The sequence below is a fragment of the Sarcophilus harrisii genome, chromosome 1 (assembly GCF_902635505.1).
Source record: "Sarcophilus harrisii chromosome 1, mSarHar1.11, whole genome shotgun sequence".
In the NCBI taxonomy this organism is placed as follows: Eukaryota; Metazoa; Chordata; class Mammalia; order Dasyuromorphia; family Dasyuridae; genus Sarcophilus; species Sarcophilus harrisii.
The window spans coordinates 642,308,782-642,328,250 of NC_045426.1; the positions used below are offsets into that span (position 1 = coordinate 642,308,782).

The 19,469-nt window shown below is 40.6% G+C and overlaps 1 protein-coding gene across 1 annotated transcript in view; it reads left to right on the top strand.

The window, feature by feature from the left end:
• The first annotated feature begins 1,783 nt into the window (after nucleotides 1–1,783).
• LOC100925930 (cysteine and histidine-rich protein 1) overlaps nucleotides 1,784–19,469 on the top strand; it is a 50,981-nt gene continuing 33,295 nt past the window's right edge. The window contains exon 1 of the mRNA XM_023496662.2: nucleotides 1,784–2,446. Within this exon, the coding sequence (XP_023352430.2) occupies nucleotides 2,069–2,446 (378 nt within the window). The 5' untranslated portion in view covers nucleotides 1,784–2,068. The remainder of the gene's footprint in view (nucleotides 2,447–19,469) is intronic.

Below are 19,469 nucleotides of genomic sequence, written 5' to 3' on the forward strand. Positions count from 1 at the left end.
TACTTCTGTACATTGAAATACTGTATATTACATTTATATTTTTGGGGCAATGTGGCATGGAGGATAGACAGAGCCTTGGGAGGTCTTAAGTCAACATCCTCCTTCTGACACATGGTTGCCAAGTGACTCCATCTCTTAGTACAAAGAAAGTACTGATTGGTTGCGAGTCATTTGGGAGTTCTCAATAATAATGAAATCAAAAATCCTTTCCTTATTCCTAGATATATCTTTTACCTAAGATTGAGCTTCATAAAGGGACTTTGTATTTTTTATCTTTCTCTTCCATCACAGTGCTCAACATATAAGCAATTAGTATCTATTTCATTTATTGACTTTTGAAGAAAAGAAGCTACCCTGGCTTAGTTTCCATTTATCATATTTGAGATCCTTATGCCCTGGGACCTTCCTCATTACTGGCCAGCCAAGCTGGGCGAGGGAAAAGGTTTTCGTAGTCCAGTTGTTTTCCAACGTGTCCCTATAATCGGTTTTGGTCACAGACACGACTTTTCTTCTTGAGTTGACATTCCCCTCTGAAGTTACCTTGCTCATCTCCAATTCCAAGCATGGTGGTACCCAATACTTTAAAAGGAACTTAATTTTTATCTCAGCTCCCTCCAGAGGGTCTTTAATGCAGGCCCACGGTTTCATGCTAACCGCTCCTTGGAGCTCTGCCACCTCGAGAGATCAGGAAGGTGCATCTCGTAAGAGACCCCTAGTTCTACGTTTATCAAGGGCGGGCTCTGGAATAAAATGAGTTTCCCTAAGCAGGCTTTAAGATAGGGAAACTTTGGGATGCGGGAACATTATTTCCGTAGGGAAGCGCTCAGGCCCCGCCCCTGTCCTGTCATTGGGTGAATAAAGGACATCCCCGCCCTAACCGTTAAGAACCCGCCAATGGGAATCAAGAGGAGAGGCGTGGGCCCTAAAGTAGGCGTGGTTCAGGCCAGATAGTGGTTCAGGGCAGATAGTTTTGCTGGGGTTCAAATTTGCACTAGGACTCTGGGCTTCTGTCTTCTCCTCCGAACCCGGGAAGTCCTTATTGTGGCCTTCTTTCGACAGATGGTCTGGGAAGGGTTTCCCTGGGGTTTTAAGTTTGGGGAGAGAGGAAGGGAGGAAGAGGCAAACACTAATTTTCTGGTAAGGTCCAAAGAGGACCAGCCTTCTCTTTTCCCCCCTCCCCCCAAAAGGCTCCGAGGAAACCCAAATGTGCTGACACCCTGACTTCCCTCGAGTAAGGAGGAACATGCTACGCTACCGGCCTGGGACATCGCCGAGGAAAGGGCCCGGCCTGGCTGGAAGCCTCACCTCCAGCGTCTGGAAAATAGACACAATCCCTTTCTTCTTAATCCGGCCAGAAGGGCGGGAAGTGGAAAAATATGGGAAGCCGACGTTTCCTTTTCCCTGGGGGCTCGGAATAGGAAAGGGAGAATTTTGCAGTCCTCAGCCTTCCAGCCCTTCCAGTCTCTTCTAGTCTCTCCCTCTGCTCTTGCTCTCTCTAACCCTACCCCCTAGATCATAGCCTCTTCCCGTCCTCAGAGGTAGGGTGGGGCAGGGGCCCGGGAAAAAGTCGGGGGGAGGAGGGGGCGGAGTCTGTGAGGCTCCCTCCTCCTCGCCCCCGATTGGCCCATTACTGGAGCTCCAACTCTAGACCTCGATTTCCGCCCCCACCTCAACCTCCCTCCACTCTTTCCCCTCCCCCTCCCAAGCGGAATGCTGATTGGTCGAGGTTATGGGTCACGTGATGGGCGTCGCCACCACCGCCTCCGCGGGGGGTGGGGGGGCGGGAGAGGGAGCGAGCAGTGAAAACAAAGATGGCGGCGCCGCCGGGTTTGGTGTCTGCATCTGAGTCTAAGGCAGCGACAGAGGCGGCGGTGACAGCGGCTGTAGTTTCGAGGAGACGCGCGGGCGACCGAGCCCTGTGAGGCGGCGGCAGCGGCGGCGGCGGGAGCGGCGGCGCAGCGGCGGTAGCAGCGGCAGGAGCGCGCGGTGCCCCTAACCCCCTCCCCCTCGGGCGGCGGCGGCGGCAGCGGCGGGAGCGCGCCCGGCTCTGCCCGGCAGCCGCGGCGGGATGTCCGGGGCTGAGGAGGCCGGGGGCCCGGCGGCGGCGGCGGGAGGACCCGCGGGTTCCGGGGCCGGGCCCCCGGGCGCTTCCGCCATGGCCGTGTCAGTGTCCGTGCTGGGGGAGGCGGCCGGGCCCGGGCTCCCAGACGAGGCGGGCCTGCCCGCGGGCCGCCCGCTGCCCCTACCCGAGGCCGGCGGCGACCCAGATGCGCCGCCCAAGAAGCGGCTGCGGGCGGCCGAGGCGGAGGCGGCGGCGGCAGCAGCGGCCTCAGCAGCGACGGCTTCGGCTTCGGCGGCCGCGGGGAGCGGGAAGCTAGAAGAGCGCCTCTACTCTGTGCTCTGCTGTACCGTCTGCCTGGACCTGCCCAAGGCCTCAGTCTACCAGGTACGGCCGGGGTCCCTGGCAAGGACCTCAGCCCCCTCCTCCCAGCTGCCCCTCCTGCTTTCCTTTGGAATCCGGGCACAAGCACACCCCAGAACCCTGACACCGTCTTCTTCGCCCCTTTATTGTTAACTCGCCAGTCTCCTAATGGGTCTTCCATCCCCCACTACTTTGGGGGATTCCCACATCCTTCTTGCTTCCTGGAAATACTAATACCACCCCTCTATTTGCTATCGGCACCTTCAGGCATTCTTCAGGAACCCCTGGCCCTTTTCACCTCCATTTCTCCCCAATCTGGCTTTTCTTTATCTCTTTACTTAGTCTCCCCAGGTTGGGCCCCGCCTTCCCCATCATCTCTGACTACGCCATCCTCCCCATATTCTTTTCCCTAGCTGCCCCCCCCTCCCCATTTCACCTTAGGCAACTTCATCTTTTTTCCCTTCCATTGCACTACACTCTTTCTCTCCTCCCTTTCTCCCTGAAGGGAGCTCCCTCAGCCCTAGATCTCTCAAGATTTTTTCCTTTTTTTCTCTATTTTTTTATTTTGAATTCTTTCCTCTATTCTGCCTCTTCCCTTTTTCATCCTCCCCTTCTCTTAGCAGTCTGGTTTTTCTTTTGTTGCCCCCTTACATGCTTCTATCATCTGTTTTCCTACCATTTTTGACAACCTTATCTGCTCTTCTCATCATCTTTAGGAGTCTTAAAATATCCTTATTTTTTCCATATCCTGCCCTATCCTCCACCGTTTTGGATCTGATTCCCTTCTGTTCAATGATCTGATTTCCTGCAGTCTCTCAATCTATCCCTTCCTTCCCTGATCTTTCACTACTACCTCATCTATCGTCAATATTATGCCATTCATTCACCTCAACAAGCATTCATTAAAGCACCTACTATAAGATCTTGGTGATATAAAAGAAAACTGGATAAGGGGAGAATATAAATAAAGATTAGTAAATATAAAATAATTTCAGCTATGTTCCCTTTATCAACTTTTGTCACATTAAGCCACCTCAGTATCAGTATTCCCAGAGCCTAGCCTCATAATCCAATTCCTACTCCAATCTCCCTGATTTTAAACACCTCCTCTCTACTCCATTTCCTACTCTTTCTTTGTAGCTGCTTCCTCAGTATAGTAGCATCCCTGCCTCCTCCAAATCTTGCTGATTCCTAATCATTTTAAGGCTCTTTTTCCTAACTCTCCCACTTGACTCTCTTTCCTTATCCCTGTACTATGTAATCCAGCTCTCTTTTCCTTATTCTCCCAATTTGCTCTCTAATATTACTATCCCTCAATTTCTTTTTAGATGGAGAAAATGCTTCTTCTCTCTCTCTTTCTGTCTCTCTCTCTCTTTCTCTGTCTCCCCCTCTTTCCCTCCCTCTATTTTTTGGGAGGAGGGAGCTCTATGAATGTTGCATTATTTACTGGAGAGAGTGGGGCAGAAATGCATCTACTAAGGGTCCCTCCTTCCCTTAGGGGCGCCTTATACTTCTCCTCCAATGTCTTCTGTAGGATTACTCTTCTTGATCTCCCTCTTATTGTGCCAAACATCTCTTGTGTGACCCTTCAGGGAGAAATAATGTAGCTCATTCATCCTGACCTCCACCATTGGGGATATGTTTTTTCCTGCCTGATTCTTCTCTCTTTCCCCAATGTGGCTGCAGAATCCTTTCATCCAAAATTTCTTAGACATTCTTTTGACCCCATTTTACCTTCCAGACTTGTTAGCCCAAATGACAAAGTCAAAGTCCAACACCTGATTGCTTCTTGAACTTATAAGTCCCTTTTCTCTTCTAACCAAACCCAGGGTATCCTACCCAAGGTTATCCTTTCCCCAAATATGTACCTTAATTCCTTTTTTTCCCCTCTTCTCTTCAAATCCCAACTATGTTTCTAGATTTCTACTTCCTTTACTCTGGAATGAGGAATGAAGACTTTTCTTCTCTCCTTTCTCCCTGTTCATTCTTCTAATTGGTTTCATTATCTTCCTCGAATAAAACAAAATCAGCCAGATTTAAGTATGGATCTGATAAATACATCTTCCTCTACCTACTTTTTTTGCTTCTCATAGACCAAGCTCAGTGCCCTCTCACCAGCCTTAGGGTCAATTTACCCATCCCCATTTTGTGGAGATAGTGCTATAAAGCGTTAGGCCTCATATAGATAAAATGACTTTTGGAAGTAGTGGAATTTAATACATCTTTTCTGGATGGAGAGATACCTATGTGTTTCTGAGTACTCTAGCTTCTTATGAAATAGACTGCTGATTTGGCTCTCCTGAGATCTTATTTAGGATATACAGTCTTCACTCCATCCCCTTTTCTAATTTCCACCTTACTCCCAACCTCCATATATAAGCTCTGAGAAGATCTATAGGAATCAATATAATCTGGGAACAGTGAACAGTGTTTTGGCTTTGGAGTTTTAGGCTTCTTTTGAAGTCTTGGTTTGTACCTGGTAGAAGTGAGGTTGGCAGTTGAAGGAAGAGAGGGAGATACTCCTTTTCTCTTCTCCCTTTTTTCCCTTTGCTCTTCTACCTGGCAAGAGACTGAGACAGGTGGGGATGTCTTGGCAGGTCTCCAGAATTTGGTGCGGGCTGATACTGTAAATAGTGTGTGGGCTTGGTCAAAGTCACCACATACCTAGTCAAGTCTTGTTTTTTTTTTTTTTTTTCACACTGACAGTGGGGTGGGGAGCCTATTTTTTGAGAGATTGAGGCTTCATCTCATTAGAAACAGGAGGTTAAAGCAAGCATTTCTCTAGCCTTAATGCTAGGATCATGCTGAATTTATGGAGTCTGAGATAGTCTTTGAGCCTTTCTGAGATTATTAACATATTACCTCTCCCATCCAGATTTTGATATAAATAAACCTGTGTGTGATTCTTCCTGAATGTTATATGCCTTCACTGTGCCAGTAGTGTTTCCCTCCAACCTCAGAGGTTGCCCTTAGAATTTGAAGCAGAGCCTAGTTTTAAAAATATATATATAGTCATGCAAGTTGTGTAGGTGATTTGGGAGCATTATTTTGATATGGTAGGACAGAAATAGAGAGCATTCCAGAGAAATGCTTTGGGGATCGCCTCTGTAGGGCAGAACCAACCATCAAAATGCAAAGGTCATTGCTGCAGTGACGTTACACTTTTCTGAGCTGGCCCTAAAAATATCCACCTGGTGTTTTAAGAGGATCCTTCTGTAATTGTCCTGTTTGGGTTGAAAGCAAGTCTGGGCAGCTTCTTCTCTCCCCAGGAGGGAAGGCCATGCTAGCTTTTCACAACAGCTTTCAGGGGAAAAGCATAATTTGTGTTGACAAGTTGTCCAGACATAGGCATGTTGTGACTGCTTTTAAAGTGGCTACTATTTCTGAAAATAAGGTCTTCCCAGCTTTGTCTTATTGATACTTCCTTCTTTGTGAAGCCTATTCTCTTTTTTTTTTTATTTTTTAAAGCTTTTTATTTTCAAAACATATGTATGGATAATTTGACAACACTGACGCTTGCATAGCCTTGTGTTTCAGATTTTATTCTGCTTGTCTCCATCCCCTTCCCTAGATGGCAAGTAATCCAATATATGTAAACATGTTAAAATATATGTTAAGTCCAATATGTATAGACATATCTTTATAATTCTCTTGCTGCACAGAAAAATCAGATCAAAAAAAGAAGTAAATGAGTGAAAAAACAAAATGCACGTGAACAACAAAAAAAGTGAGAATGTTACGTTGTGATCCACATTCAGTTCCTACAATCTCTCTCTGGGTGTAGATGACTCTCTTCATCATAAGATCATTGAACTGGTATCAGTCATCTCATTGTTGGAAAAAGCCATGTCCATCAGAATTGATCCATCATATCATATTGTTTTTGCTGTGTACAATGATCTCCTGGTTGTGCTCATTTCATTTAGCATCAGTTCATGTAACTCTCTAGGCCTCTCTAAAATCATTATCCTGATCATTTCTTATAGAACAATAATATTCCATAGCATTCATATACTGTAACTTATTCAGCCATTCCCCAACTGATGGACATCCACTCAGGTTCCAGTTTCTTGCCACTACAGAAAGGGCTGCCACTAACATTTTTGCACATGTGGATCCCTTTCCCTTCTTTAAGATCTCTTTGGGGTATAAGCCCAATAGTAACACTGCTGGATCAAAGATTATGCAGAGTTTGATAACTTTTTGAGCATAGTTCCAAATTGCTTTCCAGAATGGCTGGATCTGTTCACAATTCCACCAACAGTGTCCCAGTTTTCCCACATCCCCTCCAACATTCATCATTATCTTTTGTGAAACCTATTCTCAACCCCTATGCTCTTCTGCAAAAGATACTATGTAGAATTTCCAGGGAGACCGTCAAATTTGTACAAGAGCTAAACATGGATTGTCAACTCTCCAAGCTATAAGCCTGTACCCTGACCAATTCTCCGAAGTTTCTAGACTAAGAGTTCTCCAGTTTAGACTTGATAGCATTGGCCTTAAGTAAAATGAGAAAAAGAGTCCTGTAGCTATCATGTGCCCCATGATTGCTTTTGAGGCAAAGGTGGGCAGCCTTGGGGCTCCTGAACAATGATGTCTCCTTATAAATTTCAGACTGGGTCCTTGACAAATAGGCAGTTTGAGCAGGTGGCTGGGCCCTCTTGGTCAGAGTTAAAACCAGTCTGGCTTGTTTTCTGTAGTTGTGGTATTCCTACTTATTAATAAATACTTAACTGGTGAGCCTAGTTAGGAAAATTATAAAGTGCAGATTATACCATCCTAAATGCCAATAAGGTTTTTCTGTAGAGGCAGAGTTGAGGCACTGTAGCTTGTCTTTTTTTGGTGCCTCCATAAACATGTCATTTTATCCATGATATATGGTGGTTCCCTGCCATGTAAATTTCTGCAGTTCTTTATCTTAAAACTGATATATGAGTATGATTTTGCACATCTCCTCTGATTCTTAGTTGTTAGAATCACTTCAACAGCATGAAATATAGGAAGCTGACTATTTCAAGATCTTAAAAGAACTTCAAAACTATCCTTTCTGTATTTGTACCGCTTAGAAGTTTGGGATCACTGGAAGCCAGCCTTTTATTGATAGTGCTAAATTTTGGAAGTCTCATTTACTCACAGCAAAGGCTGCCCTTCAGGGGTAACTGAAGAAGATTTGGGAATGAGCAAGAAATGAGACTTCTGATTAATTTTAAGGGATTGTATTGTGCTGCACCTTAGTCTGCATATGTTCTATTTGTACACAGACATGTTATATAATCCCAAAATCAGGTGATAAGGCAGGCTTGTGAAAAGTAAGGCCTCATGAATTGGGCCTCCTTTGGAAGGTGACAAATCCTGCCAAAGCTCAGGATAGTGAGAAGCATGAGTTGTAAACTGGTGAATGATGGCACTGAGTTAGCGTTAGTGTCCTCTGGGTAGCTAGTGGAGGATTTTTTTCAGGGGGTTACTAGATCCACATTTTCAGCTGACACGCGAGCCAGTGATTTGGGATATTAGACATACCAAACTAAATTGACATGACTTAAGTTTGCTTGTTATCTGAGGTGAGCAGTCTGATTCAGGTTTACCTCAAGTATCAAATGCTTATTGAGTGAATGAAAGAGGCTAGTATATTTAGCAAACTCAGATGGGTTGTTAGGAGTGGAGGAAAGTAGATATTAATTTAGGGGCATATAGTGGCTTGGTTAGAGTTAGAGGCAGAGATCAACAAGATTGACTATTGCTGTTGGCATGTATTTTGGACACTGAGATACCAGTTTTTAGAAACCATTTAATGAGTCTCTTGATAGATTGATTGGGGCTCTGGGACTTTACCTAGAATGGCAGGCTAAATGAAACATTTTCTAAGGTTCATGTGTGCTTTGTTCTCAGTAACACTGCTATCCCCAAGTAAATAGTGAGAGAGTGGTAAAAATAGTGGATTTGGAGTAGAGAACCTAGGTTCCTGCCCTTCTCTTTGACCTGGGTCAATTAATATAATTTTTCTAAATACACAATTTCCTCACGTTTAAAATGAGAAAATTGTACTAAATGACTTCCAAGGACCCTTCTGTCTCTAAGTCTTATGATAAAATTTTCTTTCTTCAGTTCTCAGCTCTTTTCGAAATCTTAAATTTCAAATTTTCAAATAGTCAATCCAGGTGGTAAGAATGTGACCTCTAATCTAACAAATACTTTTTAAGATCCCACTTTGTATAAATCAAGGGCAGCTATATGGCTCAGTAGATAGTGTGCTGGAACGCCTCTGAGTTCAAATCTGGCCTCAGACACTAACTCATTGGATGACCCTGGGCAGTTCTCTCTCTTTTTTTTTTTTTTTTTTTTATTTAATAGTCTTTTATTTACAGGTTATATGCATGGGTAACTTTACAGCATTAACAATTGTCAAACCTCTTGTTCCAATTTTTCACCTCTTACCTCCCACCCCCTCCCCCAGATGGCAGGATGACCAGTAGATGTTAAATATATTAAAATATAAATTAGATACACAATAAGTATACATGACCAAACCGTTATTTTGCTGTACAAAAAGAATCAGACTCTGAAATATTGTACAATTAGCTTGTGAAGGAAATCAAAAATGCAGGTGGACATAAATATAGGGATTGGGAGTTCAATGTAATTTTTTTTTCTTTTTTTTTTTTTTTTATTTAATAGCCTTTTATTTACAGGTTATATGCATGGGTAACTTTACAGCATTAACAATTGTCAAACCTCTTGTTCCAATTTTTCACCTCTTACCTCCCACCCCCTCCCCCAGATGGCAGGATGACCAGTAGATGAAATATATTAAAATATAAATTAGATACACAATAAGTATACATGACCAAACCGTTATTTTGCTGTACAAAAAGAATCAGACTCTGAAATATTGTACAATTAGCTTGTGAAGGAAATCAAAAATGCAGGTGGACATAAATATAGGGATTGGGAGTTCAATGTAATTTTTTAGTCATCTCCCAGAGTTCTTTTTCTGGGCATAGCTAGTTCAGTTCATTACTGCTCCATTAGAAATGATTTGGTTGATCTCGTTGCTGAGGATGGCCTGGTCCATCAGAACTGGTCATCATATAGTATTGTTGTTGAAGTATATAATGATCTCCTGGTCCTGCTCATTTCACTCAGCATCAGTTCGTGTAAGTCTCTCCAGGCCTTTCTGAAATCATCCTGTTGGTCATTTCTTACAGAACAATAATATTCCATAATATTCATATACCACAATTTATTCAGCCATTCTCCAACTGATGGGCATCCATTCAGTTTCCAGTTTCTAGCCACTACAAAGAGGGCTGCCACAAATATTCGTGCACATACAGGTCCCTTTCCCTTCTTTATGATCTCTTTGGGATATAAGCCCAATAGTAACACTGCTGGATCAAAGGGTATGCACAGTTTGATAACTTTTTGAGCATAGTTCCAAACTACTTTCCAGAATGGTTGGATTCGTTCACAACTCCACCAACAATGCATCAATGTCCCTGGGCAGTTCTCTTAACCCTGTTTCCCTCAGTTTCCTCATCTGTAAAATGAGTTGGAGAAGAAAATGGCAAACTCCAGTATCTTTGCCTAGAAAATCCCAAATTGGGTTATATTGAGTTGGACACAACTGAAAAATGAACAGATTGTGCTAAATATTTGTCCAGGAAGATAATCACCTTATGTAGTCAGATGCTGCAATTTTCAGGAAGGACAAGGCCCAACCTGGTAGCAACTGGATGGTAGGGGGACTTATATCCCTACACTAGAACAGCTACTATCTTTCTTTGTTAGGAGACACCTACACATTTTAAATAATTACTTTTGTTTGTATTTTAACTCTTCAAAGGGCTGACCTACGCCTTATTTCCTTTTCACAAATGATCTGTAAAAGTGGTTTGTGGCAGGTGGCATCATCCTTATTTTACAGAAGAGAGAAGTGCATAATGCCTAATAAAATTAATTCATTAGACCTGAAAGAGGCTGATTTATCCAAGTTGGGAGGCTTTTGTATGTGTCTTTCTGTGATCTCAGTTCAACAGGCAGTTGAAAAAAAAATTTAAACTGAACACCTAATAAAATGAGCATTTCCATATATAAAGTAGAGAAAAGAATTGTTCATATTGCAGTGAATATTGTATAAAATTTACTTTTTGATCATGTAATAAATTCAAAATGGAGCTTTCAAAACTGTCCTATTTGTGTTTGCTTTGGCTTTTCTTTTTTATCCTCTGCATTCTTAAAAAGTGCTTCAGTGATCTCTTTTCTGTTGTCTTTTTTGCAACCCTATTGCTATCCATCTCCCCTTACCACTTTCCTCCATTGAGGAAAATAATAATTGTAGCTAGCATATAATAATAGCCAATATGGTAATAAGTATAATGCTTTAAAATTTGTAGAGCACTTCACACATTTTCATCACAATAATCCTGTGAAATAAGTGGCATCATCTGTCTTCATTTTACAAATTGGAAAACTGAGGGAAACAGGTTAGGTGCCTTGTATAATGTTACATAGCGAGTAAGTATCTTTTTAGTCTTAATGATTCCAGATGTGGAGCTCTGTCCACTGTACCTCCTAGCTACTGTTGGGAGCAGCAAAACTGATTCAACAAACACTTATTAAGGCCCTACCTTATACAAAGATAGTGCTGGATGCTGAAGTAGATAACAAAAACCAGGTTAAACTTGGTTACTGATCCTCTTGGAATTTGCCATTTTGTATATGATACATAATAGATATAATTATAAAATCCAATTAAATTCCAGTTGTATAGGAACAGTGTGAGCAAAGGTTTGTAGGGAAAAAAGTATCGAAAATACATAGGGACCCCCTTTGCAACAGAGTACAGTAGTAGAGAGGCTAGAAAAAAAATTACCATATAATGAAGGGGGCCTTAAATGCCAACCTGAGACTTAAATTTTTACTATCTAGGCAGTAGAGAGCCATTTAAAGATTTTGAGCAGAGGAACAACATGGAACAAATATGCATAAGAAAAATGAGGTTGGCAGCATGTGAAAGGTAGACTGGGAGAGAGGAGTGGAAGCAAAATTTCTCTAGAGTCATAGCTTTGCATACCTTTCTACTAAAAGATAGTCTAGCACACCTGAAATGGTGAGATCCTGGTCATTGCAAGGTTGGGCATTTGTGTATGCTCAATCCTTTACATTTAGTCATTGTTGGCCATAGACCTCACCTTATCTATGGAATTAAGAATTGAATTGTTAGATTTATTACAAACTTTCATAAGCTTTTTAGAATGGTTAGGATAGATTTTTGCATCTTTGAGACTTTTCCTGGTATTAATCTGGAATGCTTTAGTCATCTAGAATCCTCCTCCACGCTGTTCAAGATATTGAACCATGGAGTTGAACCAAGAATTGTTGGCAGATTAATTTTTTTAAAAAGTGCAAAATTAGGTAGATGCAAAGCCATCATTCTGCTATTTGAGGGTGGAAATCATCTGATCACTGTTTTTCTCCAAGGAAAAAGGTTCCTTTACAATTCCTGAAGAATTATTAGCTTACTCTCTTTCTGTCTCCTTGGTCTACTTTCCAAATGCATATGTCCACATGATTTCATGTAAAATTAATATAAAATTTATTCAGTAAAATTCACATAAAAATTAAGACTTCAAACTGGGATCTGGCACAACGCATCCTATTTAATCACATTTGGTTCTATTAAATCATTGTCAGAAATAGAGGAAGACCCAGTGAAAGTATTCTGCTTTGACAATTTCCATGTAGTGTTTTTTACAGTACTCCTGTGCACTTAGTAGTTAATGCATATTTCTAGTTGTACACAATATTGTGACAACTAGAAGATAAAAGTTAAGTATAGTCTCTTTTTTTTAGAGATATCAATAAGCACAGTTCAAATTGACTAGCCCTTTTGATTTATTCATAGCAGACAAAGGTTGAAAATTAGTTTGTTTTTACCACAAATAAGGAAATCTAATTCTTTATAGGATCCCATCCTCAGTTACTTAAGAAAAATTTTACTAACTGGAGAAATTTTGCCATACTTTTCTCAGGAAGTGAAAGTCACTTTTTATGGTATACTGACCTTGCATTGTTTTTGTTGTAGTCCATAGTTACTCTCATTTTCTCCTCTGCTCTCTCTTACCTCTCTTTCTCTTCCTTCCCATAATGAAACAGTAATATAGTCATTTTGCAGGAAAGTAGAATATTTGCTTGATTTAACACGTATCTGGTGAGTAGGGGCATACTTGATAGTCTTTCCTCTTGAGGAGTCATCCATACAATATAGAGATGTAAGGACTTGAAAGATTAGTTTTAATTCTTTCATTTTGTGGGTGAAAATTAAGGCCTCTTTACTTCTCTAAGGTAAAGAGATTGCCTGACTTTTAATCCAGTTTTCACGCTTAATATCTTTGATAAGCTTACTTTATTTAGCACCTATTTTTTTTGTTTATTTTTTATTTTATTATTATAGTTTATTTACAAAACATATGCATGGGTAATTTTTCAACATTGACCTTTGCAAAACCTTCTGTTCTAACTTTTCCCCTCCTTCTGTTCACCCCCTTCCCTAGATGGTAGGTAGTCCAATACATATTAAATATGTTAAAAGTATATGTTAAATCCAATATATGTATACATATTTATATAGTTATCTTATTCAGCACCTATTTACTGTGTATTCATGTAGATATTGGCAAGGTTATACTGCTCAATACTATTAGATGCAGTCCCTGCACTTAGAAAACTCATTTTGTCTAGATCTTGGTTCTGGCTAGAGATTTAACATAGAATACTTAGGGTCTGCCTGCCCTTCTTAGGTAGTTACAGGAATCTAAATGGACTGGGCCTGTTAATTGAGAAAATGAGATAATTCTCTACTTCTCAATCTTCCCATAACATCTAGGTATTAAAGTATGAGCACTATGTGAAAAGAGATCCTACTAGGCTTTGTGAGCCTATGTATTTGTCCTAGTTCTGTTTACTGTACACACAGATGGCTTTAAAAAAAACAAAAAAACTTCAGTTGGTCAGTATTTTAAGTTTCTGAATTTTGACAGATTTTCCAATTGAGCATTGAGGTACTTTCTCCGGTGTCTAGAAACACTAAGGTTACTGTGGCCCCAACACCTGTGTTGTAAGAGTTCTCAGTTGGTCTCTTTTTGGGGAGCTACCCAAAAAAGGCTAGGTATACATTAAGTGTCTTACCTTTTTTCCCTCTAGAGTAGTGGAAACTTAAATCAACAATTGACTTCATTGTATTAATGAAATTCATCAAAGCCTCTCTTTGACTTCCTCTAGCCTTGCTTAGACTCCGTAGAAAAGCTCCTTTTTGTGTGGGGGTGAAGGGTGCAGAAGGACATCACATAGCTGGCCAGCTGTTTTTTCTTCTACTAATGTTGTGCTTAAAGTTTTAATCATAATGTTCAAGTAAATCAGTTCTGGTTCCTATGGCAACTTCACTTTGTTTCCTTGCATAGGTTTAATTTTGCTGCACATAACTCTGCAAAATAATATATTACAGATCCTTTGAAACTCTTGCTTTGCATTCAAGCAGCCAGAGTTTTGGGCAGTAGAGCTGGGGGCTGAGCTGAGCTCATGGAGATAATCAGAGTTGCCATTTTTAGAGAGGATTGAGAACTCTGGGATAAAGGAGCCTTTTGGAGAAGGTACATTTTAAATAAGACCATCATGAAGTATGTGTAGTATAGATTCTTTTAACATAAGAAACAGTGAAAGATCTCATTTTATAAATATTTATCTCATCATTTAAAAAAAAGGTAGAAGTTTTGGAAATTTTTGATGAAAAACAGGAATTTTTTTTTCAGCATTTTTATTTTTAAATCTAAATTTTGTGTATACATATATATATATATATATACACACACACATGTATGTGTATACATCTATCTACATATATATGTGTGTGTGTACACATGCACACATAATACAATGCTTCTGTTGAAAGGCGCAAATAGATTCCAGTCCTAAAGCACTCGGGTCTGGGTTTGGCATAGTGAAACTATGGACTTTCTCAGTTGTTCTTTTTCTTTCTGACTACCAATTTAGCAGTTCTTCTCCTTCCATGATCCTCATCTTCCCCAAAGATCACCTACTACAATATATGTATCAGTTGCACTTATTTTTTCAAGAATACTTATTTTCTCCAGGTAATCCCCGGAGACTACTTAGGAAAAGAAAGCCCATTCACTTCTAAAATTCAGAACTTAAACACCAAAATGAGTATCTTCATATATAAGGCAAAACATAAAAAGGTTTGAACACGAAGCTGGGAATCTACCATGCACAATTTTGCCTTTCCTCCAAGCATATATCAAATTTAACATGTTACTTTATTTTTTTCCTTTTATTTTGGTAATCCCATTGCTTATGTACCTCCCCCAATCACCCAACACTGAAAGAAATATAAAATCCTTGTATCAGAAATGTATAATCAAATAATATGGAAATTCCTCAGTTGATTAGGTCCAAAAAAATATTATTCTGCACTTTGAGTTCATCATCTTAATCAGGAGTTGGGTACTATGTTTTATCACCAGCCTCTGGAATTGTTTTTGATCATTACATTGGTCAGTTTCGAGTCTTGTGTTATTATATAAAATACTCTTTTTGGTGGTTCTGCTTTTCTTGCTCTCTCAGTTTATATGGCATTCTAGATTTGTCTGAACTGTTCCTTTCATCATTTCTTGCTACACAATAGTATTCCATTACATTCACACACTCTGATTTCTTCAGCCATTCCATTTAATGGGCAGACCCTGTTTCTAGTATTTTGCCACTATAAAGAGAACAGATGTTTCCTCTTTTCTTTGATCTCTTTAGGGGACTAGATTGGTGGTGGTGGTGGTGACAGGAGTCAAAGAATAGGCATAGTTTAGTGATTGGGGAAACAATGGGGTATAGTCCCAAATTGCTTTCCATAGTAGCCCCCATATACTTTGACTTTTGATGATGGTTTTGATTGAGAGCTAGAAGAGACCTTAAAGAATATTCGGCCCACTCCACTCATTATAGTTAAGGAAACTGTGGCCTAGAGAGACTGTCAGTTGTTACTCAGGTATAAATTAACTAAGACAAGATTTAAATCCAGGTTCTTTCATGCCAGAAGCAGTGATCTTCCTCTTCATTGTGAGTCATCTGGGAAACACTTTTAGCAGAGAAAGAATCATAGACAAGAATGAAAGCTTTGAAAGTCACATGTTTATTAGGTACTGAAAAGAAAAGCAAACAAACTCTGATATTTGCAGTTTCATGTACAATTTTTCCATGTACTGTATATATGGAAATGCTCATTTCATTTGGTGTTAATTTCAGAATTAAAAAAAAAAAATACTGGGCAGCAAGAACTCTGAGGCAACAGCTGTTGCATTGGACTGAGATGAACATTTACTTGGAATTGAGAAGAGAGTGTAGTGTTGGGGGAAGGGAAAGGCTGTGACATTATATATCTTCTACAGGCCCTGCTTGACCCATAGGCTACTGCTGACTCCACATTAGGGTACAGTTAGTTCCAGCACAACACACAGTATCTTGGCATAGTAGGCAGAACATAGCAGGTTAAAACTGACTCCTTACAGCAGCAGAATTTAACTATCAAGTTGTAAGGGAGTCCCACTGCATTCTCTGTCCTACATAGCCACCTGTTCCTTCTTTTTCTTTCAAAACTTTTCGTATGACTGGTGCTCTAGACCTGACAAGTTGCTCTGCTGGTGTTGGGTTGGTGAATTGGCATGCTCAGTGTTACGGGATGTCCTTTCAGCTTTAAGCCCTGGAATTAAAGCAGACACCATTTGAGGGCCCTGAGTTAGATTCATGGCTGTCTTGCAGAAATGTAGAAAGTTTGTGTGCTGGACCAACTTTGAAGACATCCCTCCATAGTTCTGCTCAGGCAAACCATGGATATCCAGGGTGAAACATCTTTTATCAGTGACAGGAAAGGCAGTAATCAGACTGGACTTTGTGCATTGCTAATTTCCCTGTGGCTGATGTTCTTAAGTGTCTATCTTCCTACCAGTTATCCATCCTGGTCCCAAGTCTTCTGTTCGGGAAGGCCAAACAAGGAACAGAGAGGCCTTTTTTCTACTTTATGTTCCCAGGCAAATAAAAAGTCGTTGTCTTTGGCAGCTCATTGCCAGGAAAAAATGGGCTATTTTTAGGAGGAAATGTTTGTTGCAGTTTCCTGGGTAACAACCCAGCCTGATGCACTCAGTGTGAGAAAGCCTGGCACCCTTGTTGCCACTGACCAGTCAATTATCCACTGATATTCAACTGGTCTTGGTGTTCTACTTGTTCTTGAGTTGGCCATATGGTTTTTATAGCCTTTGTATAGCTGCTGAGACAGGCTGAGCTGCACCTGGATCCTTGATCCAGAGAACTTCTGATTTATCTGGGATATGTGACCCCATTTCGCTGTTATGAAGTCTTGAATACAAATAGGAATATACCATGCTCATTTGTACTCTTTCTAAATCAGAGTGGGGAAGTCTATAAACCTAGCCCCATCTTGTCTACTCCTGAGGCCTAATCAATCTCTAGTGACCTGGGTTTTGCCACGTTTGTAGGCTGTTGCCTTTAGTGAATTCTTGAGGTAGATGTAGCACTTTTTCTTCCAGCTTTGATTTCTCAGAGCTCCAAAGGCTTCTCTAGAAGGACCTTTTTATTTCTCCCTACGGGAGGGGAAATGGGAAGGTGGGTTGCTGCCCAGGTAAGAATATTTGATTGTCTGGCTGGGCTATCCTAGAGCGTTCTGAATTTGGGGCTTTCCAAGGGCACCTAAACTATTGTTTATATACTGTAAATGAATACAGAAGCTTTTATACCAAGTAGTTCCTGAGAGGGGTGGTGGTGGGGCTCTGTGAAAAATGAGGAGACTTCAATTAAACAAATATGCTGGCAATTTATGGTAATTTTAGTTAACACATTTCTTTTGGGAGGGAAGAACTATGCATACACTAAAGAAACTATTAAAATTTAAAAATGTTGAATATGGTATAGTGGAAACTAGGTTTGGTTGAGAGAGCTGAAATCTAGTCCCATTCCATCAATTTTTGTAGTTATATGACCTTGGGACAACATTGCTCCCCAGTCTTTTTATACTTTCCCTCCATGCATTGTAAAATACAGCTGTACTGGCTTATTTGCTATTCTTGGGATATAACATACCATCTCCTAATATTGTGTCTCAGCACTGGCTGCTCCCAGGCTTGGAATGCTTTGTCTCTACATCTTAGCTTCCCTGGCTTCTTTCAAAACAACTCAAATCTTACATTCTACTCGAGGTTTTTCCTTATTTTCCCACACTCTTTCCCTCCTCTCCTTCCTTCTGAGGAATTTCCTACCTAGTTTATGTTGATGATTCTCAAATCTGCCGTTTCTTCATCAGTCTTTTTGCTGACCTCCAATCTTACATTTCCAACTGCGCAAACTGGATGTCTAGTAGACTTTTAAAATTACTTATGTCTAAAAGAGTACTACTTTTCTTTCTCCTTAAAATCTGCCTTCTTCCAATCTTCCCTATTTGTCTCTGTAGAGGGCAATACCATCCTTTCATTTCCTCAGTCTTGGAACCTCGACGTCAAATGGGATTCCTCACTCTCTCTTATTGTCTTATAAAACTTTTCTATTTCACCTTTGTGTCATCTCTTGAAATGCCCTCTTTCTCTCCTCTGACACTGCCATCACTCTAGTGTAAGCCCTCTCACGTCACACCTTGAATATTACAGGTAGTCTGCTGGTAGGTCTGTCTACCTAAAATCTCTTCCCTACTGCCGTATATTATTCATTTATCCATTAAATTGATTTCCTTAAAGCTCAAGTCTGATCATGTTATCAATACCCCCCACATCCGGTAAACACTGGTGGTTTCCTATTGCCTTCAGATCAAATACAAAATACTCCCCTCCTACCTTTCCAGTCTTGTTACACCTTACTTTCCTTTAAAGTACTTCTTTGAATCAGTGGCCTTGGCCTCCTGACTGTCCTAGGAACTCCCATCTCTAATTCAGGGCATTTTCTCTGGCTGTACTCCATTCTTTCCCTCCTCCTTCCTCCTTCTTCACTTCAAAGACTGATGATGTTCTGGTTTCTTTTAAGTTTCAACAAAAATACCTTCTTCAACAGGAAGCTTTCCCTAATTCCCCTTATTTCCAGTGGCTTCCTTCTGTTTGTGTGTGTTGTGTGCTTGTATGTGCTTGCTTGCTTATTGTCTTCACCATTAGATTGTAAATTCCTTGAGGGCAAGGACTTTTTTTTTTGGGGGGGGGGGACAGCACTGCCTGGCACATAGTAAGTGCTTAATAAATGTTGGTTGATGGATTGATTGATCTAGCATATATGTAGTTAATTTACATGTTGTCTTTTCTATTATTAGCTGTTTGTTGTAGAGTCTTTTTTTTTCTCTTTCTGTCCTAGTATTTAGAATAGTGCTTGACAGATAAGACACAGATTTATATATGGAGTCCCTATTTTCTGAGCTTCAGTCTCACATCATGAGTTGCCTATTGATCATTTTACACTGGATGTTGTGAAGACATTTCTTAATTCAGTAGATCTAAAACTTTGTTACCTTCGTTATCTTCTCCCTCCCCAAAACTCCCCTTCTTCTAGACTTTCCAAATTCTTTCAAAGGTACCACCATCGTTTTATTCTCCCAAGATCATTACAAGGACATTACACTTTTTTTACTCTGCATGTTCAATCATTTGCCAGATCTTGCTATTTTTAACCTTCATTTCTTTTATCAAATCTCTTTTCTCCACTCACATAGCTGACAATTTTGCTGTCATCTAGATTATTGCAACAGCCTTCTAATTGATCTGCCAGCCTCAAGTCCATTCCACATATAACTGCTAAAATAATTAAGTGTAGATCTGACCATATCAGTCCCCCACTCAGTCATTTAAAATGTCTTATCATTTCCAGGATTAAGCATAATCTGTTTAGCTTTAAAAGTCCTTTCAACCAGGTCCAAGTTATCTTTCTAAATTCATTAGAGATTATTTCCCCTCCCATATCAAGTCCAACTGGCCTTCTCTCCCTTTTTTTTGCA